Source organism: Pholis gunnellus (assembly GCF_910591455.1).
Source record: "Pholis gunnellus genome assembly, chromosome: 2".
Taxonomy (NCBI): Eukaryota; Metazoa; Chordata; class Actinopteri; order Perciformes; family Pholidae; genus Pholis; species Pholis gunnellus.
This window is the reverse complement of record NC_136536.1, coordinates 3,030,974-3,056,425: the sequence shown is the minus strand read 5'-3', so window position 1 is coordinate 3,056,425 and position 25,452 is coordinate 3,030,974. Positions and strand designations below refer to the sequence as shown.

Sequence of the window (25,452 nt, the reverse complement as noted above, 5' to 3'; positions counted from 1 at the left end):
GCGGTGAAACAAGGCACATTTGTTTTTTGCCAAAATGTGGAAGCAATTTATGAAAATCAGGGCTTCCCCTACTATCATAAGCGTTGTTTTTTTCCCAGCATCTAAGCTGTATGAACGGAAATAAACCACGCCACTAAGTTTTAGTTTAATTTACGGGTCACGCCGCTTCTCTCCTCTGCTCTCTGTGTCGGTGTTTTTTAACTGATGGTTTAGCTCATCTCCTCCACACACACACAGTCGTGTTGAAGAGGCCCTTTGACACGTCGAGCGTCTTTCAAACTGCACGATTTTAGGCTCTGGTTTTCCACTCGCCGCTAGTTTTCGGAGCTTCCCAGCAAAAGATCACAGATCAGAGGCAAGTTTGGCGTTCGCTGCTCAAAGATGTGAGGCGAGAGGCTCTTCGATGCATAAATGTTGGGACTTGTTGGGAACCAATGAGAGCGCAAGACACGGGTCAAATAAAACAAAGGAAGGCGACACTAACAGCTACATTTACAAAAGAAGGAACGTTTTGTTTTATAACCGTATTGAATTACTTTCTTTGATTAAAATAAAATGTGCGATGTTGTGTGTATTCATTACATTTTGAATATTTTCTTATGAAATGTTGAATTTGTGTTCATCTACCACATAATTAGACACTGAAGATAAAATGTGCTTTAATTGCAAAGCACAGAATTCAGAAAAACGTAATGAGAAAAATAAATTGGGAAAAAATAAAACGGAATCTGTAACAAAATAAAAAGGGTTTCATGGGGCCCTAAGTATGTATGATTATGTCTCTGAGAAACCTATTTAATCTCAGCTAATCCTCACAGTGTTCAGGGTTAATATTCAGAAGGGAAAAATACGTTACGGCAGATTCTCATGCATGTGGACATCGCTATGCGTCCCGGAGAGTTACGGCGCTGCTAATCAGATATTTACGACCGCCGCCAGCCCTTAGATCAAATGTTTCCTGCCCTCTGATTGTCCGACCTCGAGCGGGAACCTCTGACCTCGCGTCCTATGAGGTCACAGCAGCTGGGTCATTTATCACAAGGGTTCATCTCTGGTTTCTCCTTCTCTAATATCTCATGTCGCCTGTTCACACACCCTTTTCTCTCTCTCTCTGCCTGCTTCCATGCAGGACAGGTCAACTGCACAGACGGGGAGCGAGAGCACTGACATACTGAGCCACTTCGGAGGAAGCATGTGCATGTTTGACAAGCTGCAAGAGCATGAGGAGGGAAGGTGTGTGCGTGTCGAGAGGAGAGTGGGGGAGGTGCACTCCTGCGGTGTAAAAAAAAAACACACCCGCCCGAGCCAGCAACAGACAGCTGCAGCGACAAACAAGGGGGCACGTGGGGAGAAGAAAGTGAGAGAAGTGAAAAGCCCCGAGTACATGAAAGAAAGGTTTGCAACAACAGCGAGGACCACACAGACGACCGGACACGTGAAAGAGAAAGGGAGAAGAATGGGCTGAAGGAGGTGTGGAGAGGGAACACATGGTTCCTTTGGTTCTGGAGGGAGAGAGAGAGAGAGAGAGGGCCCAGCTGGCGTGGGGGAGGACAGAGGAGGGAGACAGGGGAGAGCTGGAGCGGTGATAGTGGGAGGTGAAGATAGGAAGAGAATAGAAAGATGTGGCCCTGTTCTCCTCAATTCTGGAGTTTTCCGTCACATCTGCGCGAGTGGTTCTGGGAGTGATTTATTAATTGCTGCAATGATCTGTTTCAAGAATGTGTGTGTGTGTGTGTGTGTGTGTGTGTGTGTGTGTGTGTGTGTGTGTGTGTGTGTGTGTGTGTGTGTGTGAGGTTAAGCGACTCACAGCTGTCCTCCTCCTCGGTGATGGCGCTGACAACATAACAGGCGTACACGAAGCCCAGGAGCTGCGAACACACAAGCAAACGAGAGAGAGAGGTTAGACCGGCTGATAAACAGCTGCTTTGATTGGCAAAAAAACAAAAAAAACAGAACATACACAGAACATCTGGAAAGGAGCGAGATGTTTTGATGATGCAGCCTCCATCTTTTTGAGGGACTATGTGACGCAACGCTGTGCAACACTCGAGCTGAAGCGATTCGTTGATTACCCGACAGAAAACTGACTGAGATTCATTTTAATGATGAAGTGATTGATGTCAGCTGTTCGTTCCATGTTACAATCAAGCTAAAGTTGTGAAACACGTCACAGGTTCCAGCTTCTGAAACGTGCTGCTTTTTCTCTGTCATATAACAACGCGAGGTGAATATTCATATTATTACATTATTAGGTTTTTACTGTGAGTCGGACAAAACAAGCAACATGAAGACGTCGCCTCGTGTTCTGGTAAATGTGGACATTTTTCACTATTTTCAGACATTTTAGAGACACATTCATTAAAAATGGAAATAATTATATAGGTTTATAATATAATATGGATCAAATAATTAGGAGTAAAGTGAAAGGGGTCGCTCGCAGCGACCTCACTCTGAAGGCAGGGTTAGTAACTTCTTCAAAAACATATTAATATTTTCGTTGAAATTCTCATTAAATCCCGACAGCATTAATGAATCAAATCCTTTGACCAAAAAATATCATGAAATGATTTCTCGTCAACAGAGTCTTTCACAGGCTGCTATCTTAACAGCTGTGAGTACTAACAATAACCACGTTTACTGTTTATATTTAGAATGATCATTTTTGGAGAGAGGCCTAAAGGAACGGGCTGTCAGTGTCGCTGACGTAGCGACTTTCTCGCTACATTTTGCAGCTTTTGGAGCTGGTGTTGCTCGCTACTTTAGTTGGAAAAGAGTTTGCAACACTGGGCTGTTTTTTTATTTTTTATCTAGCAAACACTGTTACGTTACCGTCCCACATCGGCGCTATTTTCTGCCACGGCGAGCACCTGTTTTGAGCAAAAAACAAACTTTGATAAACCCAATCTACCTGCCCAGGTGGTGAACATAGTGGAGCATTTAACTACTAAAGAGCCACGTGCATCCATCAGGAGTTAAAAACAGAGCTGAACAAAGAACAAATTGGATTTGCATACAGCATGTGTCCAGAAACAAGGATGCTGAGTATGTGTAAATAAAACTACTTAAAAAAGGTGTTAAAATGTCAGTGCTGCTTTACTGTAACTGTACAGTAGTAGCTCACATGCACAAACACACCAGAAAGCAACGGAGCGACAGCACAGACTCACTGTACGCTGACGCACATGTGGGCTGAGAATATAGCCCGTGGGACTGGCAGATGGCTGTCATCGACTCGGAAACAGACTCAGTGAGAGACAGACACTCTGAGAGACGGTCTCTCTCCACCCGGGCCAGCCATCCATCATTTGGCTCTCCGCCATGCCAATTAAAAACAGCGTTGGGCACGCTGCCCTCCTCGCACACTGGGTACACAAACACAAAACCCAAAGGGGGGACGGACTGGCTGTCTGCGACGGCGGCTATTTATATAACATTCATTCAACCTATAACTTAACTTGGCCCGCGTAATTATAAGAGGAACAAAGACGGCGTGCAGTCTGCATGGTCTTTCATCTCCACCATTCGGGGTTGTTATTCCTGTTTTTCACTCGTATAAGATATTCAGCCTTTATTGAAGTTCATCCAGATGTAGATTAAATGTTTTATTTATGAATGAAACGCAGGTGTGGTGTCTAGTGGAGAAGCGAGCGGGGTCGGTCTCTGTGTGGGCTAGATAAGACACACATAACTCTTGTCTCTCGCTCCGTTTCCTCTCTCTAGAATCTAATTGCTGGTCTCACCCCATCCATTACAGCGGCAGTGAAATGGAGGGGAATTAGCATATGTATAAAGCTGGTGTCAAACACAAGATGGTGTTAACAGCAGGGGGGGCACACCCTGTTTTCAACCGCATCGTGTCTGTCTGTGTGTTTTTTCCTGTAAAAGCGGTGCGCTCGTACGAGTTAATATTGATGCATGAGTAAACGCTTGTTTCATTTTCCTAAAGGGCTCTGATCACTGCTGTGGTCTGGGACGGAGTCAGACATACTAAAGCCAATCTGTCACAGCAGAGGAGGCTGTGCAGAGTGTTTGTGTAGCATACATACAGATGGGTGACAGATTAAGAGAAAACACAACATTAAGAGTGTCAATAAGGTGTTGGGGCTCCACAAGCTGCCAGAACAGCTGCAATACAACTTGTCATTAGTGCTGGGTATCAGTACATGGTACCTTTAAGGTATCAGTACATGGTACCTTTAAGGTATCAGTACATGGTACTTTAAGGTATCAACCAAGTACCAAGTAGTATTGAAACCTCTCCAGTCAAACGTTACCATGCAATTAACGCTTTTTGTGGCCAGATCTAGAAAAAAATTTGTTTTGTACGCTGTGTTTGGCTAACCGCTAACAGCTACGCACACTGCTGCGTTGTTTTGTACGCTGTGTTTGGCTAACCGCTAACAGCTACGCACACTGCTGCATTGTTTTGTACGCTGTGTTTGGCTAACCGCTAACAGCTACGCACACTGCTGCGTTGTTTTGTACGGTGTGTTTGGCTAACCGCTAACAGCTACACACGCATGCTGCGTTGTTTTGTACGGTGTGTTTGGCTAACCGCTAACAGCTACACATGCTGCTGCGTACCTCTCGGCCGCTGCTCTGCGGCTCACTTGTATTGTTTTGTACGGTGTGTTTGGCTAACTGCTAGCAGCTAACAGAACTACCAGTACCCAGACACACACAAACTGCTGAGTACACCGCCGCAACTCAGCCACTGCTTATTTTGTCTTCGGTAAGATTGTTGTCTTATACGATGACTTAGAGCTGATTGCCTGCATACATCGCTGCTTGTTTTTGAGTTTGAATGGTGTGTTTTACGACGCCTTACAGCCCGTTAGTGTCTAGACGGGGGACGGGGGACGGGGGACGGGGAACGGGGGTTGTATTCATTCAGTCACACTATACAGCAGGCGGTGATCTGCACACTTCTGTTTATGGTCTGAACATTCAGTAACACGTTCGTTCAAAACCTCCTATAGGTGATGTAATATGACTCACACAATCTCATAAATCATCAAACCATTCAGTGAATTTGTAACCTGTCTGTATATGAATGAAAGAGAAGAAAAGGGAGGGGAAGAAAGAACTAAGCTCTCACTTCCTACCCATGTTTTGATTCAAGAAATGTATTCAGGGAAACCACAAAGATGTTGAGGCGAGGATGAAAGAAACAACATAAAGGCCATTTTCTATCTACAGACAAGCTATTGCCCCGAGGATAAAAAGCTCATAATACCACGGACACACTGCAGTTCCTCTTAGCCTCATTGCTCATACAGCAGTTGTGAGTAGACAAATCCAACACACCAGAAATGTCATACCTTCAATCAGTGAACGCCAAACCTTGGGAGCTAGTAATGAGAGATCGGTTCATTTCTCACGCCTCGACTGATAACCGCTGACAGCCAGAGAGTCTGGACGCTGCATGGAGACTATAGTATATATACACTCGTGTCCCCGTCTTCTAGCTTCCTCTCCTATGGCCACGGTACATTTAGTGTGATGTACAGGGAGCTAATAAGATCAGAAGTGAACGCTCGGTGGCTTTTTGCTGGAGGCATTGCTGTCCTTAGCCAATATAGGTCAGCGTCCTCAATAACAAGTGACAATTCCACTTAAATATCCTGGCGTATTAAATAATCACGCTCATAAATCCTCTCACACGCACGTCCTTTGACTTCCCACTGTCACTTCTGGAGTTCAGGGATCATTTTAGAGATTGATGTCAAATTAATTAAGCTCATAAAGCCCTCGCACGTCCTCTGAGGCTTGATGTCAGTCTGCCTGTGAGGACGTGCCGAACTAAAGCCAACTCATTTAGCTGCCAATCATTTTTTTTTTTCCTTGCACTCTGCACTTTTCCCTTCAAGTTAGTCACTTTTAAAACACAAGTCTCCACATCACTGTCACTCCGCTATCTGCAAATCTCCGCTTCTCTATCTGTGTCCTTTTTTCTTTTGTTTTGTTTGTCGAGCAGTAAGTAAGAGTCCGAGGAAGGCAAACTGGGCACGAAAAGTTCAGCTCTAGATCTGAGAAAACATCAAACGCAAAGCTGTCCTCCAGCGGGCCTTCATGTACTATTCACTATGTGGCAGAGGAAACTAAAGGAGGTATTTGTGATAGTTCAGCACTATCCTTGTTTCCTCTCTCCGATAATGAGGGGCTAAAAGAAGGGCAAGGCCCAAACATTGGTGTGTGTGTGTGTGTGTGGGTGTGTGCGTAAGAAGAATGCCAGCTGCCGAGCTAAAAAGGAAGGTTACTTATTTGCATAGGCTAATGGAGGTCAGGTGTATACTGAATGTGCCGGTCCAGAAAGACGCGCGATCACCTACGACAAAACGCACACTTACAAACATCAGTCTGCTCGATGTGAAGCTGTTGCCCTCTTCTCAGTTATGACTGCAATAAAATCAGGTTTACAGTCAAGTTGGATAAAGGACAAAAAAAGACCGACGTCCTTTTCAATCTCAATCAATTTAAAATGTTCTCTGCGTCGCCCTGACCAATAAGTAGATTGATTAGTTGATTGTCAGACAACGTATCAATAATTTCGATAATTGATGATTGATATTGTTATTGAGCAACGCTGCATTCACACGGATTCAGGCCGACAGCAGACGGCAAACCGGATATTATGTTAGTGATCGAGAGAAGGGCGGAAATATTACCAGGAGCAGCAACGGTAACGGTAACAACATGTTACGTGGCTCCCTCACACCGGAGAAAGTTGTTTAAGTTTGCATTTGAATATGAAACAAAACCTGCATTTTTATAGCTACATGCATTCTAAAATAATGACATGAAATAATCAGTTGACATTAGTTGAGTGGAACACTTGTGGAACGCCGTGTGGAAACAGGCTACTTTGTGAACACTAGGGCTGACAACAAATAGTCTAAATTTGAACATATATTTGAATAGTGAAAAATACCACAAAAAAAAAGTCTGCCTCGCACAAACTGAACGTAGACAGTCACACAACGTCACTTTCGTTAATTGAAAATGAAACAATGTAAGATCAGTTTGAGCTGAAGCTGCTGGTGGTGCTGGAGGAAAAGTCCGGAGATCAACCAAAGTCTGTGCTGATGCCGGGTTTCTGTTTCATATTATGGTCAAAAATAAAATCTCTTTTGGTTTTGTCCGGTTATTTGGACAAGATTCAAACATTTATGACGGCATTCTGTGCAGTATTTTCAGGAATGTTTCGAGGGAACTAATATAGGAATTGAAAAGAGATGAATCAACAATGATAATAATTGTTGGTTGCAGCCATGTATCTGTCTGTTGATATGAATTTAGAGACGCCTTACAGCCGACAGGCCCGTCCACACGTGTGTGTGCAGTGACGGATGTCTGAGTCGGTCTACGAGCTCATTAACACACTATTGATTGTGTCTCAGCGTCAGGAGGAAATTCACCGGGTGCACGATGATGAAAGGAATTTGTAGGTAAAATACATCACGCGGGAGAGAGGAAGAGCAGAAAGAGAGAGAGAGAGGAAGAGCAGAAAGAGAGAGAGAGAGAGGAAGAGCAGAAAGAGAGAGAGAGAGGAAGAGCAGAAAGAGAGAGAGAGAGGAAGAGCAGAAAGAGAGAGAGAGGAAGAGGGGTGGTGCAGATGTCTAGTGGGTTAATTATACAGGCTTCTCTGCACAAAATCAGACGTGTGTGAGTGAGCAGCTGCATGTTTAATGACATGATGAGAAAGGGACTGCCGAGACCACATCCACCTGTTCTCTTCTACCAGACCCCCCCCCCCCCCCACCCCCATCCACAAACACAGATCTATACAGCTTACAGGACCACATGGGGTCGATCGGTGTCTCTGTGGTGCTGATTTGCATCTTCCACATCAAATAACAGCATGCTGATGTAAACAAAAAATAAAACAAACACACGACACACAGACACGAGAGGCTGCACATGCAGGAATAAAATCCTCTGTATGAGGAAAGAAAACACTGCTTGTTTGTCCCGTGCAGCCTCGTACAGAGGATTTTAGACGAGGGAGGTCTGACTTCCTCGGCATGGATCGGTTCGGTTCTCTATTCCGTTTTCCACTGCAGATAGTTCCCAATCTCAGTGTAGGCGGGATTATCAGCTGATCGCCGTATATGGACCAACCAAACAGAAGGAACGTCTGGATTTTGTCAATTGCATGGCGTAGTTTAGTTTTTTTAAATGTGGGTCGAATGAATGAACAAATAGACGGTAAATAGCTTGGCTATTTAAAAATGGTGTTTGTGCAGGACGTCCCGGGGTCGTGCTAGATATTCCACCTTCTAGTATCGACTCAGCTCGCTTGGAACCTCGACCGGAGATGGTACCAAAAAACAGTAACAGGTGCTGTCCACAACCTTTGCTCATCGAAAAGCAAAATAAAAGAGCGAGGCGAGTTGAGTAGAGACGTGCCGTCGCTGTGGAAATGTGAATCAGGGAGTAAATAAAACGAGCACACACTCAACGAGAAAAAAAAGAAAAGCAAACATGCCGCTGGAGAAGTTTTACTTCTTTAATGTTGCTTGTTTTTCTCCTCTGTTCCCATTTATTCCTCTTGCCTCCTCTCAGAGTTTAAAAAGACCAAATATTGGAGTAAAATTAATCTGAGCAAAATGCATGCCCCTGAAAAAACTGATTCACAATTAAAGCTCTTGGTGGAGACGGCCTTTGAAGTTCAATGGCGGGAAGTCCTGTTTGGAAGATGAACTGCGAGTAGCCCGAGATATATATATATATATATATATATATATATATATATATATTCAGTGGCCCGCTGGCGCCTCATTCAGACTTCTCCTCTGGTCTTCGGGTCCGTCTCTTCTCCTTTCTGTTTTTTTGGCAGCAGCCAACAGCCGTAATAACTGCTGACTACTGCATCATCAAGTCTTTTAATCCTTTGAAGGAGATGCTGTGAAACTCACAGATCAGTTACGATGTGATGTCAGCGCTGACATATTGCGGAGGTGCTTAATGCTTTTATTACACTAGATAATGCACGGACATTTTTTTTTTTACTGATTCCGGACAAATTACTGCACTTCAAATAGGAATGACATCAAAGATCCCTCCAGTTGGCTCCCCATGCAGCACAAAACACACATATCCCCCCACAGTGGTGATGCTTGTTCAGCTTGAGAGTTGGACTAATGGACTTATCAAAGCGAGCCCCCTGACCTTCTGGATGAGTGAGGGGGGGAGGCCATGATGTTTCTCATGCCGCTGAACTGAGTGAACCTGAACGACGCCGGAACACACACACCCAAACCTAAAGGAGAGCCGAGCAGACCCCCGATATATAACACACACACACACACACACACACACTCCCCTGGTGTTAAACAAGCTGCACTTCAGCACGGACCGCAGACTGACATTAGAGAGAGACAAAAGTGACAGAAGAGAAGGAGAGAAGCGCGTCGGTGGGAGTTTGATTGACACGAGGGTCGAGCGGTGTGAGATCTGTGCAGGAAAAAGGAGACGGGAAGAGGAAATAGATGAAACAATAAAACATTGTTTTCAACGAGCAATGGAGCGAGAGAATGACGCATGGCTGCCGTTCCTCCCATTATCAACTACCACACAAATCCTCCCAGTGCAGGTTCCCGATGAAAAGACAGGCAACGGAAAAAAGAGCGTTGCCTGTGGCAGCAATGAGCTACACTCAATGATATGATATCTGTGTGTGTGTGTGTGTGTGTGTGTGTGTGTGTGTGTGTGTGTGTGTGTGTGTGTGTGTGTGTGTGTGTGTGTGTGTGTGTGCATTTTATGAGAAGCTCAGCAACTCTGACAGCCTCTCGACGTCTCTCAGCGCTCCCTTTAGTGTGTGAGAGTTGTGTCGACACAGATGTAAACGAAACATCACACCTTGCACATTTTTCTTTTTCCTTCTCTCTCGTAGTTTTCTTCACAACATACCCTCCATCTCACCGGAGACGTCTTCTCACACTCGACTGTTTTATTTGACGGCGTAGGAGGAAAAGAAAAGAAGACAGGATTCACGGGAGGACAGAGAAAGGTGTGTGTGTGTGTGTGTTAATTTGCTGCCTTATTATTGAAGATTAATATATATAATTATCGCCTCCGTCAACCAGTCAAGTTATACTTTACATCCACTTCTGTCCAAAAATGTCACCACTTCATCATTTTATCCGATTAGACATTTGTGTGAAATTGCAATAATTAGCTTATGAATTCTTGAGTTAAGGGGAAAAGTGTGTTTTGTAAAGATAAAGTGACCTTTGACCGTTACGTTTTCAGTCACACCTGGAGTCCAGGTGGACATTTGTGCCAAATTGGAAGAAATATCCTGCGGGCGTTCCTGAGAAACGGCGCTCACAAGAAAACGGGCCGAACGAACGAACGAATAGACGGACGGACAAACCTGAACACATAACGCCTTCAGCCACTGCTGTCGCAGAAAGAAGCCATTCAACAACAATATGTGCTGCGGGACGGACGGGTGAGCTGGGTCTCAGTGAAGCCAACAAAGAATATAAAAAGGCAGAGACGGAGCAAAATGTTCCTGAATCATTGAATAATACATCATCCCAGTTTGAAAAGGTTGCCTCCACTTTGAGCTCATCCTTTAAACCTCTGAGTTACTCTCTGACTGAATGCAGCCTGAACAACACGGCGCCGACTTCCCTTCTGAGCGGCTTCCTCCGAGCTCATGATGAATCTGAGCAGATAGATGACGGATGGTGACGCCTCCATTACTGGCCAATGGATCCACAATTTTTCACCCTAATGAAACAACGCTCTCTGGAGTCCAGACTAAATATTTAATGGCCTCTCGCGGCGCCCTTGAATAAAACCTTGAACAAAGACAAAGGGACACCCCACTTTTCTTCCCATTCTTTTCTTTCACTCCTTCATCTCGGCCTTCGAGTCTGTGCCTTTCCCCAGAGAAGGAAAAGGGACAAACCGAAACAAGAGCGGACATCTCTGAGGACTGTATTTTCCTAAGCAGCGCTCCGCTTTTAGCCTGAGAGGAAGTGAAGGTGCGAGGAAAACTTTGCCATTTATGACGCCGGGATTTCAGCACCAATTTCCCTCGCTCCCCTCGGGGAGCCGTTCTCACGGAGATGCTGCTGCACGCTTGGTTGGACAATAACATGTAAAAATGCTGGCATAAAAAAAAAAAAAGGAAGATGTGTTGCCATCTCCTGTGGAGGAGTAAAAGTCCATGTGAGGCGAGGAATAAACCAATTCACTGCCTATAGTGCGGGGGGCTAATGAGGTTCAGTGAGAGAGCCGAGGCTGTAACGCGAGGTCAGACGGTTTATTACCTCTTCTCCACGGGGCTGATGGGATGAGTGCTACAACTCAGTGCTTTCTCAACGCCGGGTCCCTCTCATGGTATTCTAATGCGCCACGTCGCTAACTGCATTCACTGTGCTCTCCCTGGTGTGAATTAAGATTCAAGATGAGACGGTAAGAATGAGAACCAACAGGACTTCCAAGGCTACATCCACACAACTATGTTTTTTTTTTTTTAAAACGCATTAATAATCCTAAAACAGAGACGTTTGAAACAGCTGCTGCCGTCGTTTTAGTTTGAAAACTGCGGGGGGTCGCGTCGTAGTCTGGACGGGCAGAAACAGTGACCTTTGAGAACGCCGACACAAACAAAATGTCCCGGTGAGGAAGCAAGAAGACGACGAGTGTAACCGGCAAACAGCCACAAACCAACCTCCGTAAAGAGACAAAGGTTGAAAATATACTGTAAACAATGTGATTTGGCTGCAAAATATTTTTAGGACCGAATGTTTCTAGAGCATCTAAAATAAATACGAATCTTGTGAAATACTAAGACATGTAAATAGTGTTTTTATCAGTGAACTGTCTCTGAGCACCTCCCTGAAACTAAGCTTCACCGGTCATGACGTGTCCTTCCTGGATATCGTCACGCCACCGTCACCTGATCCTCATAATAAACAACATCAGCCTCGACTGCCATTGGTTAGTTTCAACATGAATCATAAATTACAAGTGTTGCTGATCTCGTTTACAACGCTAACAGCTAAATTCTTCATTTTATAATGCTACTACTGCCGACATGCGCAGTAGGCGAGCTATTATTCGAGCGCTTTGCAACCGGTACGCGAATGCCCCGTGAATGTGAAGGTCATGTGATAGGAGCTTTCAGGCGTGGCGGCATGGAAGGAGATTATTTAAGAAACGACGGTAGAGCGCTCCTCTGGACGAAGATTTTTTAACATATTTTTAAAAAAGCCGTTTGAAGACAAAAACGTAGTAGTGTGGATGTAGCCTGAAACCCACTGAAGGCTGATGAACCTGCTGTGTATTAGCTCTCTCTCTCTCTCTGTATGTATTAAAGCGTAAATGAGTGGGAATATAGCTCTGGATGTGTTTGTGTTCATTGAAATGGAGTCAAAGTGTGTGTGAGTGAATGCTACTGTGAGTAAATGTGTGTAATGTTGTGCATCTCTGAACCCCAAGTGCCTGCTGGGCTGGCAACAAAAAAAACCCGCCCTGGCCTCCGTCCAATGTCAGGTTTAGTCTCTCGTACATGGGTGTGTGCAAATGTGCATGCTGGCAGGATGTGCGTACACGGTGCTGTGTAAAGAGGACAATAACAGTCCTTCCAGTGTTTGAGTAGCCTGTTAGCAGCTGGCAGGTCTGAGCCTCAGCCAGACAAAACAACAGATACATTTTTCATTCAGTGACCGGGAGCGGAGGAAGGGGAGGCTGCCACAGACAAAATAACAGGCCGCCGTGGAAGTCTATGGAGAAAAGTGCCTGAAAGGGGAAAACACAAAAACATGACTTTCCTCTCCATCACCTCTCACGTACGTGAATCCCACAGCGAGCGAGGCCGCCGCCGCCGCCGCCGCCGCCGGTGTCAAATGCGTAATATAATGAGTTCCTGTAACACGACGTGTGAATAATGTCGGTGAGAGCTTGTGTACTCACAGCCACGAGAATCTGCGTGCCGCTGTGCACGACCTCGATGTACTGGTAGTCCATGAGGCAGCCCATGACCGTGATGTAGGAGTGGCTCTCCGTGGTGTGGACCCCCGGGGCCTGAGGCATCTCTCTCCTCACGCAGCCCGGCCCGTGTTCGCTCCACCAGGAGTGATGGGCGGAGATGTTGAATGTCAGCAGGTCGCTGTCCTGAAAAGGAGAACAAAAAAAAAACTTCTTTACTTGGACTCTATTCATTACTTATGATGTACATCCATGTATTCTTTATGAGGAGAAACTGGGGCTGGTGAAGTTGAACAAGAGGGCTTTTCTTTGGACACTTTCTTTGGATAAACAACAACACATTACACAATGTGTTTTATGTGCGCTACACCTTTAAACTGTATGATAAATAAAAAATCATTATAAACAGATTCTGCCTTTATATGCAGTATTTGTAGGCAAAAGTTCAAGCTTTTGGTATTTAAAGTACAATTGAACAATCAGGCTAGAGCAGGCTTTGGTTGAATGCAGGTAAACAGGAGGAACACATTGGCTTCAGTGGCATCAGTGGTGGCTGAAATGTAATCTGGGAACCCACCGGCTATCATCTGACGATGGTGTAGCTTTTTATTGGACTGTAATTAGCTCGTAAACTAGCAACTAGAAACAGTTCAGTCGTTTTTTTTTATGGTTCTTCTCTTTAGCTCAAAGGGTTCGGACTCAGAGTCCAAAGCCACGCTAGCAGCTCTCTACTGAGCTAAATGCTAACGTCAGCATGCAAACATGCTCAAAGTCCATCCAATAGTTTAAGTGAAACACTGTCACTATAAACCACAAACTACAGGTAAAAGTCATGAGATCCAAGTCATTAGGATGCATCCTCTTGGGACCACGACTGGATGACATTTCATGGCAATGCATCCGATAGTTGTTGAGAAACTTCCTTCTGGATCAAAGTAATAGACCGACCCCTATATAACATGCAGCTAGCATGAATAAAAGCACATTTTCTAACTTGCCATGAGCGTGTCTAGACGTTGTATTGGTTGTGCTTAAAACTTTGAAAAAGTCAAAACAGAAATGTTTCTTTCCAGGAACAATGTGTCGCTTCCTTAAAATAATCCACAGACTTCAAAGTCAACAGCTTTCTTTGGGACTATTTCCTGGTGAATAAATAAGCCCTCTGAAAACTGTTGACAGTGTGTTTTGTGGTTCATCCGGAGTAACGGGGACATTGTTTCAGGAAAGAGATTTTGCTGTTGAGTATTTTCTTTTGTCTATCCTCCTCAACTGTATTGTGGTGGAGGCAGAACTTTCATAGACTGAGAACCAGGGCAAATAAAACTAAAAATATCTGCATGGCGAGACACCATCAGAGGTATGTAATAGATTGGGGCGAACCAGCCTTTTAATAGTCGTACCCATAGACTGTATATAAGAAGTGGAATGTAACTCATTGTTTTGTGGACTGCGGTTTTGAAGCCTTAAGTTCGGCAATGGAAGTTACAGTATTTGGATTGGACTGCTGAGGAGTGACGTAGAGACGGCGTATACGTCTCTGGTAGAGACCTGTCAATCACCGTGTAGCCCCGCCCCTAAAGCATCCCCTGCTTTATGGTCTGTTTGACTCTAAATGGACCATCATTTACTAAATGAACATCATGCTGTATTGAAGAAGACTTGAAACTGGAGATTGAGACCATAAACTCATGTTTACAATGTTTACTGAGGTAATAAATCAAGAGAGAAGTAGAGTCATTTTCTCATAGACTTCAGAACTGGACGTTCATTGACATAAGACATGCCTAAAGCCCATGAGGCATGTTACGAGTATGTGAACCCGATCTAGGCTGAGCCGACAGACTTTCCAGGGGAAAGTTTCATAACTTCTTTAGATCCAGCATTTTAGTACATGTAAGCTCTTGTGCACCCTGGCGGCGTTGAAGTTGCCCACAGCCACATGAGCCCACGCACACAGACGCTCGCACCAATCAATAACCCCAATACAGCAATCTAACCCCGCATCTGCCCCTCGGCGACAAGACATGCATTATTAAAAGGGACCGAGCGCTGTCAGGAAACATCTCTGATTCCTATCAACCCCCCGCTCACACTCACGTGAACACATCGACAACACATTCGTATCGCTGCCGTCAACGGCTGATCCGTGCGGTCAGTGGAAACTACTAAAGCGGTGAATCATCCCTCTCTTTCTTCACGTTGATTGCTCATCACCACCCCTCCGTCTCCATTTTCCTTCTCTTGTCATTTCGGACCGTTCTCTCACACAGCCACAAAAACAAGGGCGGCTGAATGACTTGACAGATGCCATTGATTGAGCCTGCGAGCTAGGGAAACCATCTCGACCCAAACTGCAGCCGCACGTCAGGAGTCGATATTGAGGCTTTTGGCAACTTACTGTCAAGAGTGTTATTGTTATGCTCCCTTGCACCCAAAAGCACAAATCAATTCCTCCATATCATAGATTCAAGGTTAGTCCACTGATACTGCTCAAAGTATTTTCTTCAACAAAAAGTCAATGCTATTACTGGAATCACTGGAGACACGGGGCTTTCTATGAAGCTCAACATCAAATGATTAGAATCTTATTTCTCGTGATTTATTATTTCTCAAATACAGAGGAGAGACTTTATGTTTGTGTGTCCACATTGGGGAGCAAACCTGAGTGGCTGACTGGGTGTTGTAGACTCTTCAGTCTCATATTGACTTAGATTTCATAAATATGTGAAAGCAAGGTGGCTGCATACCAACGCGGGAGCTGGTGAGACTGTTTTGAGGGTGGTCTGCGTGTCTCAAATAAAGTCTGCAGTCACATGTGTGTGGTTGTGCATCCACACTTACAGGCATGTGTCCGAAAACTTCATTTTTATGTATTTTATAACAACTGATAAATTGACAGATCTATAAAACTGAGTATCTCCAAAAAGAATCATGCAAAAGCACCACTTTAAAAAACTCAGAAATCTGAAAAGTGAAACCTGCATTCTCTCTAATGTCCATCAGGGGGCGACTCCTCTGATTGTATGGAAGTCTATGAGAAAATCACTACTTCTCACTTGATTGACTGCCATTCAAAAACAAGAATTCTAAACCTGGCTTCATCCAATGTTCAGGCTTCTGGAAATATAGGCAAATCAGCAAAGTTTTGACAAGATAATTCCTCATTTGTATATTTAAACATACAAGAAATGTCAGGAATTAACTGGGGAAGTTTCATGGTGAAATCTATTAGTTAATGTTTTGACCCTATTCACCTGCAGTGTCTATAAAACGAGGTGTGTAGAGTAGCGGGGGTCTGTCTGTCAGTCTGTCGGGCACCGTGGGGGAGGGGATAAGGGATCAATATGACTCCGACAACCTGCCCCCTCACTTCGAGGGCCTTGTCACACACACACACACACACAAACACATAAACACACATAAACACAACCTCCAGAACAGCCCCGTCAACATCGGTCAAGGCTAGCCGAACAGAATTAGCTGACTCGGTTTTATGATCAAATATGTTGGGGACCTCTCAGGAAGTTGCGTGCCAAGTTCAGTCGTGCATGCGTTGAATGGCGTGTGAGTGTGTGTGAGTGTGTGTGTGTGTGTGTGTGTGTGTGTGTGTGTGTGTGTGTGTAGGTGTGTGCGCTCCATTAGCCGGCTCTCCTCCTGGCCACCATATGCAGAGCTGGGAGCCCAGGCTGGCTCCATCTGTCGGGTTAATGCCCAGCCTCGGCCCCAAGCAGCTGGCCCCTACAAGCCTCATTATTTAACACGCAACACACACACACACACACACACACACACACACACACACACACACACACACACACAGTGAGAGACGGACACACTTGACGGAGCTGTGGTCTATCACACAATGAAGTCTCCAGAGCTTAGAGGGAAAGGTGTTTTTCCGAAATTCATTTTGTGAACTGGTGTGAGATGAACGTTGCCTACATGAATTCATTATTCTCAATGGTCAGGCGGGCAATTGGGCAAGATACCCATCAAGAGCCAGAAGAGGAGAGGAGGAGAGGGGGAGAGGGAGAGAGAGAGAGAGAGAGAGAGAGAGAGAGAGAGAGAGAGAGAGAGAGAGAGAGAGAGAGAGAGAGAGAGAGAGAATGCTGAACTGAAAAGGCCAAGTTTCATAAACTTGCAAAATGTGCAGAATAAATTACACACAAAAAAGATCAAAGGAGCAGTGAGCAGAGTGGGGGAAAAAAAAATCTCCAAGACAAGACAAGATGTCAGGAGGAGGGAGGGCGGATACGTTTACAGGTTGAGAGGTGACCACCCAAACACTTCTCTTTGTCTGGATAAATACGCATCTGAGCTGCACTCAGAAACCACAGGGGAGCCCACGAAGGTTTCAAAAGAGCGTATGTGTGTGTGTGGTGGCCCAGGAGGGAGGATTTTATTTTTTAGGATTACTTACCTATTTAAGCCGTGAGCTTCCACTTGAAACTCAACAGGGAGGCGACGGTCAGCGGAGATGAACCACGCAAACTATTTTAAAAACGAGTGCAGACGGCACAAAATATACAACTCTGTTGAGCAGCTGTGTGTGTGTGTGTGTGTGTGTGTGTGTGTGTGTGTGTGTGTGTGTGTGTGTGTGTGTGTGTGTGTGAGGCGCAGATTCCTAAAGGTTAGGGAGTGATTTATAGTTGGGTGTAGGATTCATTCTACATGGCTGTGTCACGCATTCATTACATTGTAATCGGGTGTACTTGGGTTGGGTTTTCTTTCTCACACCGAGGCGCTCAGGCTTGACAAAACGCACCTGGTGGCAGCGCTTCAGATCTAATTACAGCTCAATATATATATATATATATATATATATATATATTTATTTATGCTCAGTTCCATTAAAGCTAAGGCATGTTTTACAAGGTCAGAATTAAAACAGAATAATTTATAAGGGGAAAAAAAAAAACAATCAAACTTGACGATGAGGACGAGCATGTTTTTGTCCGTCACTGACCTCGCCTGTTTGATTTTAGACAGTTCAACCCACGTTTTTGCTGTTTTATCCACCAAACACAAAGCACATTGTTTGCATTACACGTGAAACGTTTGACCACAGAATCAAAAAGAAGTCTGGTCGTATAGAAGTCTATGAGAAAATGACTCTACTTCTCTCTTGATTTATTACCTCAGTAAACATTGTAAACATGAGTTTATGGTCTCAATCTCTAGTTTCAAGTCTTCTTCAATACAGCATGATGTTCATTTAGTAAATGATGGTCCATTTAGAGTCAAACAGACCATAAAGCAGGGGATGCTTTAGGGCGGGGCTTACTGTGATTGACAGGTCTCTACCAGAGACGTATACGGCGTCTCTACGTCACTCCCCCACATTCCTAATATGATATCGTTCAGATGTTATCGATACTACTATTGTTATCGATAATCTTATCTTTTTCGTACTTAAATAATTGCTTTTTAATATACTCTGTCTCTCTGCTCTGCTGTTCGCTGGATCAACCCCGATCCACAGAGAGCCGGGTGGAGGCTTCAGCGTGATAATACACGACACCAAAACGTTAAAAAGTACCGATAGTAGAACCGATAACGTCGGTGGTTATCAATACTCCGGTCTTTCGCAATTAAGCACCTGTGTACCCGGTGATATCGGCTTTCAGTACCCGTCCCTAGTGGGCTGGTCTACTACTGTGATATGAGCCCAGATTTGGCTGTGATTTAATTGAGATAAACCGATAAAAAAAGATGCCGAAATAACTGTATAATGATGCTGGGTTTGTAAAAAGGTCTGAATTCATGCTTTGTCAACTTTTAAAATGCTTGTTTTCTCAATGGAGTTTGGATCAATCGGCGCTAAGCTATGCTAACATCGTAGCTGCTCCATCAACACTCAAAATAACTTCATCTCGGCATAAATATGGCAGCAGCAACGTTACTGTTCATAGTAACTATAGACCGCCTGTCTATACTTTATATACATTCATTTATACAGAGTATCGTTTGGTCTCGGTACTATCTTCGAGCTTTTGTTGACCACAGATTCCTGCAATACGTTTTTTGACTTCATTTCTGATTCAGCAACATCAGGACGTCAGGAGGAGAATCTCATGGCTGACACACAGCATCACCCCAAACGAGTTCTCAGCGCTTCCAAAAAGACACCTGCGGTGTCGGTGGCCCGACTCATAAAACACATGGGATATAAATCAGCCTTCGCTCCCCCCCCCCACCCCCACCCCACCAACAGCCTACAACCGTGAACTCAGTGAGTAAAAGAACATTCATCACAGCGAAGCCGCCCGACTCCGCTGACGGCGGCAGACTGAAATTGTGATAATTCTCACCTTGGACAGGCCTCCTACGTCCAGGTAGAAGCAGATGATGAAGACGTTCCAGGCCACCCACAGAGCGGCCCACACCGTGTACTGGAGGGCAAACAGACACAGACGGATTAGCTTCATGGAAACTAGATGAAGTGACCAGAAACAGGACGTGACAGCCTACTGAATAAAAGAGACAGGCTGAATGAATGAGCTCCTAGACAGAGTCAAGTCAGTGGACAGTGTCCTCTAACACACACACATAGTCTCACATACACACACACACACACACACACACACACACACACACACACACACACACACACACACACACACACAATGAAGTTATTATTATCTTTAAAAAGGTACCAGTACGTTCAGCAGGTTTATTTGAGCCCCGAGGGAGCATCTCTGTTTTTATCTGCTCAGGCTGAATGGAGTTCAGGATCGTTTATAAAATTGTACAGTCAGACAGTCGAGTGTTGACAGACACACAGAGACACATTATTGTAAAAGGTTGTGAAATCCTCTGACTCATGATGAATCGTGTTTTTAAAATGTCAAGAGGAAGAGCAGCACCTGTATAAAAAAAACGTACATGTTGGATCATGAAACCCCGTCAGCTGGCTTCCTCCGTCTCTTCCTCGTTCATCTCCCCCGTCTGTCTTTATTTACCCTCTTTTCCCCAGAATCTCTTACTCTGCTCTTTTTTTTTCCTGTCATTAAAATCACCATCTGTGCTTCCACTGATGCTGCTGAAAAATCTGCTTTTTTATGCCGAACGTTATGGTTTAAAATAAAAACCAAAGTGCGTAAAAATCTCCGAAGCTTCCCAGTGGTTCTGTGAAACAACAGGCGACACATGTTTTGCACCGTGTTTCAAAGAATGACCTTCTCTGTCCAGAAACTCGACTCTGAGTATAAATCTGATGAGCTTCTTAGCGCACCCCCCCCCCCCCCCCCCCCCCCCCCCAACCCAACACAGCCACCCCCTTTAATTAGCCCTAATTACCACGGGATTAGAGTGATTTAAGAGTGTCGCAAAATGCACAAGAGAGCGCGGCACACTTTGCAATTAAAGAGGAAAGGCAACACGTCCAATCAAATGAGAACTTATGCAAAGAGAAGTGACACTGCTGAACAAGAAAAAAACAAAAAAACGTGAGGAGCAAGGAATTATGTGACAAGAGTCTCACCACCACGATGTAGCGCGGCCGGTACTGGATGGTGCCGAAGAGGCCGAGGATGACCATGATGATGTGGAAGAAGTTGGCGAGGATCGGGGCCCACTGGTAACCCAGGAAGTCAAAGACCTGTCTCTCTAAAGCCAACACCTAAAAGGGGAGGGAGAAAAGAAACGAGACAAATGTTACCGGGCCTGACAAACATAAATAATAAAGTGGCGGACGAGACACATGTGTACCGCTCATAGTTTACTGCGGACAATAAACTATTTACCTCACGGCCATTGGCCAACAATCCGGACGTGAACAGCTTGAGCGTTCGCCCTCCCGACTGTGGGAGCGTCGGAGGTGAAGACGGCAGGTTTTTGTAAAATGACAGATTTATCGATTCGACCCCTGCCGAGCTAAATGGGAGCTCACTGTTTTTCCGACCTTCCTGCCAAACGGCCTCCAGGAAGGAGAACGCTCTGGGAACTTTATGGGAGACTTAATAATACCACTGCAGCGAGCTCAGGCGCTTATTGAAATATGTGCTCGCAAACAACGTGCAATACATGCAGAAGCAAAGTTAAAACCAAATTCCTCAGTTTTCCCCCAGTACAGTACAGGCTTCAACCTTTCCACTCATCCATCCGGGATCCCTTCCCTCTACCGGAGCCCTTTGTCTGCAACATTTTGAGCAACAGCAGAAAAAAACAACAACAAAGCGATTAGAAGCTTTAAGACACCGTGAGTCCCTATTTGCATCAACTCAATTAGCATGCCATATTTTACAGGGGGTACGGGGGGGGGGGGGGCACAGTCCTATATAATTAGAATCTCTCCAATCCAATTCCATTCCATTCCCAGTGTGTGTGTGTGTGTGTGTGTGTGTGTGTGTGTGTCTCAAGCAACGATGTGTTTCGTGGTGTGTCGACATGTCATTTCCAGCCAAGCGCTTGAAGATGGATGAGGGAGGGAAGAATCTCGTCTCTGCCTCAATGATAAGAACGCACCATCGAGCACATTCACACACACACACACACACACACACACACACACACACACACACACACACACACACACACACACACACACACACACACACACACACACACACACACACACACACACACACAGCGGCGGCTGCTCCTCCTAATGTAATGGAAATGTTACCAGCAACCCGATGAGACATTGTGACAGGCAGGGGGGGGGGGGGGGGGAGTTGATCAAATGCTGAGTGATAATTAGAAACGAAGAGTCCCTCGCACACAGAGGGCGAGGGGCAATAACGCCGCAGACGGGGTGTAAAGCCAACAGAAGTGAGTGAACTGTGACCTAACGCCAAACATTATCAAACCAAAGAGTCACGGCATAGCTCAGCAATCTGAAGATAGAGCCTTCACTCTCATGGAAGGAGGAAGAGGACGAAAAAACAAACAAAGAGGAAATGAATAATGGCCGGGGGAGGAAAATTGAGATGGTTTGGGAAGAATATTATGAAGAAGAAAAAAGAAATGCAGACGTGCTAACGTAGAAGGACTGAGCTCGCTCCCTCTTAATAACCTCCGTCTGGAGGGGCTGAGGGCAGTGAATGGAGTCGATGGAGTCATGCGTCTTGTGGTCAGCTGTGGGTCATGGTCAGAGATAGAGAGCTCAATAAAAAGCCTCGCAGGAGGAGGAGGAGGACATCAGCGAAGACCAGGTGCAGATATTGGTTGGGGAGCTTACGGGACTGACCCCCCTTTTTTTTGGAATTGACAAGATGTGAAGTTATTAATCAGCTTCAGAGATAATTCCACAGCATTCTGTGGAGAACATAAGGCGTGATGTTTACAAGAATCAAGTGTCTTTATCCCAAAAAGAAGGACACCTGTGATCAATGATATTAATGAGTAAATCCTCCGCTGCTCAGAGACCGAAAGCTGCAACAGTTCAATTAAGCTTTTCTTTTTTATCCAAAAGAAAAGATGAGCACGAAGCTTCTGGCCTCCTATCTGTCAAGTCAAGGTTTGCTAAATTGCATCTCCCTCCACAGGATATCAGAAAGAAGATAGCGTGTCGTTAATCTTCTCATCTTGAGCTCTCAGAATGTCCTGAAGAGATTTCCAACGGCTCTGCAAACTCTGTTAAAACAGCTTTTATTCTATTTGGCTGGGTGAAGGCAAACAGCCTGTGGGTCCTATCTGGGAGTACTTGGTATCATTCTTCCTTTTCATTGCAATAATGAAAAAACCTAACGCTGTGTTCACACCTTGTGTTTAGGGTCGTTCGTGTTTATTGGCGTCACTCTGGGCGAGTGTGGGAGGAGCCTACCGCCATGTAGATACCAACGTTTCATCAACCACGGTGGGATAAAAACACTCGTGCTGCTGTGCACGTGTTGTGGAAGTCACAGATACGTTGGAAAACCAACGCTTTTGTGTCTGGGTTCTTAACATCATCCGGAGGCGCTGTGTTCACTGTAGGCTGGTTTACTACAGCGGTATGAACCCAAAATAAACAGATTTTGCTGTGATTTAATTGCAAAAACTGATAACAAGGATGCCGAAATAACTACATGATGATGCTGATTTGTAAAGAAAATCTCAATTCATGCTTTGTCAGGTCTGTCCACAAGACGACAAGCAAACAACTTTTAAAATGCTTGTTTTCTCAATGGAGTTTGGCTCAATCGGTGCTAAGCTAACATTACTTTTTATAGACGATGGTTAACACACCTACTCCTCCCTTTCCGATTCCACAAAAACGAGCGCAGTATCAAATTTGAAGTATTTATGTTACCTGTAAAATATCTTTTGTCTCCTACCCTCTTTTTGTCTGCTCACTATTATTCAAACACACACACACACACACACACACACACACACACACACATGTTCCTATATGACCTGCTGCCCCTGTGCAGAGCACCAGTCGTGCTATTGAGCGTGAGCCTTCATCCATCTAACACACGTACATAGACCCCGTGATGTATTCATTACACACACACACACACAGCCATGGACCCTTTCCCTGAAATATTTCCACTAGTCATTGAATTAACGACGTGTATAGGCATGAGGGTTGTGTGTGTGTGTGTGTGTTTGTGTGTGTGTGTGTGTGTGTGTGCGTGCATGCTCCTATGCGATGCTGTTGTAAGCCTATCACGTTCACAGCTAACTCAATAATCCACCAAGATGACAACAATCAATCAAGAATAGAAAGGCCTCTGCCCACCCGGACACACACACACACACCTACACACACACACACACGGCACAATTAGCCCACAATTCATAGGAAGCCGGTTACTGGAGAGTGGAGTCCAATTTGATCAAAAGATACCGACGCTCTTCCAGGAATAGAGAGCCGGCTACGTAACGGCCCGTAAAAGCCTCCCGCGAACGCAAATGACTCCCTCCAGGGCGACTGAATCTCTTAGTGTGTATTTTGGTTTTGGGTGTGTATATGTGGAGAAGCATGTTGCCCACACATACCACTCCTCCCAACCATAAATACTGAGCAATTAGAGGGTGGGTACGACAGCAGGATGCAACAAGCCCCTCTCTATCACCTCCGCTGCTGCCCATCCTTTGTTCGCTCCATCCTCTTCTCTCTTTTTCGCTGCTTATCTCTTCGTTTCTAGCTCCCCCGAAAACCATCAATTATTCCCACTTTCGACCACCTGACACCAGATTACCAACAAGGTTCATAGACCTCAATCATGCCGCTTCTCTGACGCGATGTTAGCTCGTGTGTATGTCCTCTCAGTTTCTAGTGGCTGAGCAGTACAGACACAAGTGGACACAGCTTTACACTCTAATCCCTCCTTTCCTCAACGCCCAAAACTGAGAACATCAAAGTCCCCAAAAAAACATTTCAATCATCGCCACCTTCTTTAACATGCCGTGAAGGAGAAGGAGAAGGAGGAGAGGGAAGGGAGCCACACATAAAAAAAGAGTGATAAGAGGATCAGAGTGAACGTGTCTGAGAGGGAAAACACGTTTGATCCTCATTATATTGCAGCTAATTACGATGTGCATGTGTGCTCAAGATAAGTGGATGAAAAACAGTTTTGCTTTTGCTGAAGCGTCCAACTGGGAGCAAAAACATGTGGGTTTGACAGTTGTTTATGATTTATAGCTAAACTGTGTTGTCAAAAGTTAGTGATGTGCAGTAGTAGGACACACTTCTGATAAGGTGTGAAAAGGCCTACACACACACACACGACACTGAAATGCTAAATACTCGCATGCACATTTTTAAAAACTATTCATACCTGCAGAGATGTGAATTTGTGACAGCTGCAACTACCAGGATCCTCTTCACCCAGAGCAGTGTCTGACAGTCTGTCTGAGCTAAACCGTTGTATAGACGAACCAACTGTGAGATATTTTATGGCGTTTCCTTTTAGTGAAATGCTCCGAGTTTATTTTCCTCGGGTGAACAGTTATGCAGTGTATATGTCTCGGGGCTTTTATTGTGAAAGGTAAGAGCGTAAGGATTTGGATCTGGTCTGCGCTGCTTTTGTCAAGGTTGAAAGGAGTAATAAAAGTTTGCCGACCTCCTTTCGGAAGGAGTCTCTGTGTCTCTGTGTTGTGACACTTATAGTGCTGGTTTGGAATATTTACATCCCGGCACAACGTGATTGGTTGACGCCTTTATTTATGGTGTGAAGGCTACAAAAAAACTACGCATTTTTTCCTCATTGCGTGATCGTCACGTTCTGTCTGAAAGTACTCCTGACAACAACAAAAAAAAACAACTTGAGAAAAATGAATTAATAGCAACATTTTTTTGTGTGTAATCCCAGCCTTTAGTGCTTAAGGCTGGGATTAAGCCCCCCCCCCCCCCCCCCCCCCCCAGGGCAGGAGGATGGAGGTGACCGGTGACCCTCTCATGATCACAGCTCTCCACCGCAGCCTCCAGATACCATAAATCACATCGGTGTTTTCTGCACATCTCTGTGTGAAATGTCCTCTGATAACATGTTACTGAATGGGTCATCAGGATCTGTGGCTCTGAAGGGGGTCTGTGTGTGTGTGTGTGCGTGTGTGTGTCTGTGTGTGTCT

The 25,452-nt window shown here is 45.0% G+C and overlaps 1 protein-coding gene across 1 annotated transcript in view; it reads right to left on the bottom strand.

The window, feature by feature from the left end:
• nkain4 (sodium/potassium transporting ATPase interacting 4) overlaps nucleotides 1-25,452 on the bottom strand; it is a gene marked incomplete at its 5' end in the record, with an annotated part of 44,540 nt that overhangs the window by 7,846 nt on the left and 11,242 nt on the right. Inside the window, 3 exons of the mRNA XM_079181269.1 lie at nucleotides 1,808-1,868; nucleotides 19,260-19,340; nucleotides 20,432-20,569. Coding sequence (XP_079037395.1) covers nucleotides 1,808-1,868; nucleotides 19,260-19,340; nucleotides 20,432-20,569 — 280 coding nt within the window. The remainder of the gene's footprint in view (nucleotides 1-1,807; nucleotides 1,869-19,259; nucleotides 19,341-20,431; nucleotides 20,570-25,452) is intronic.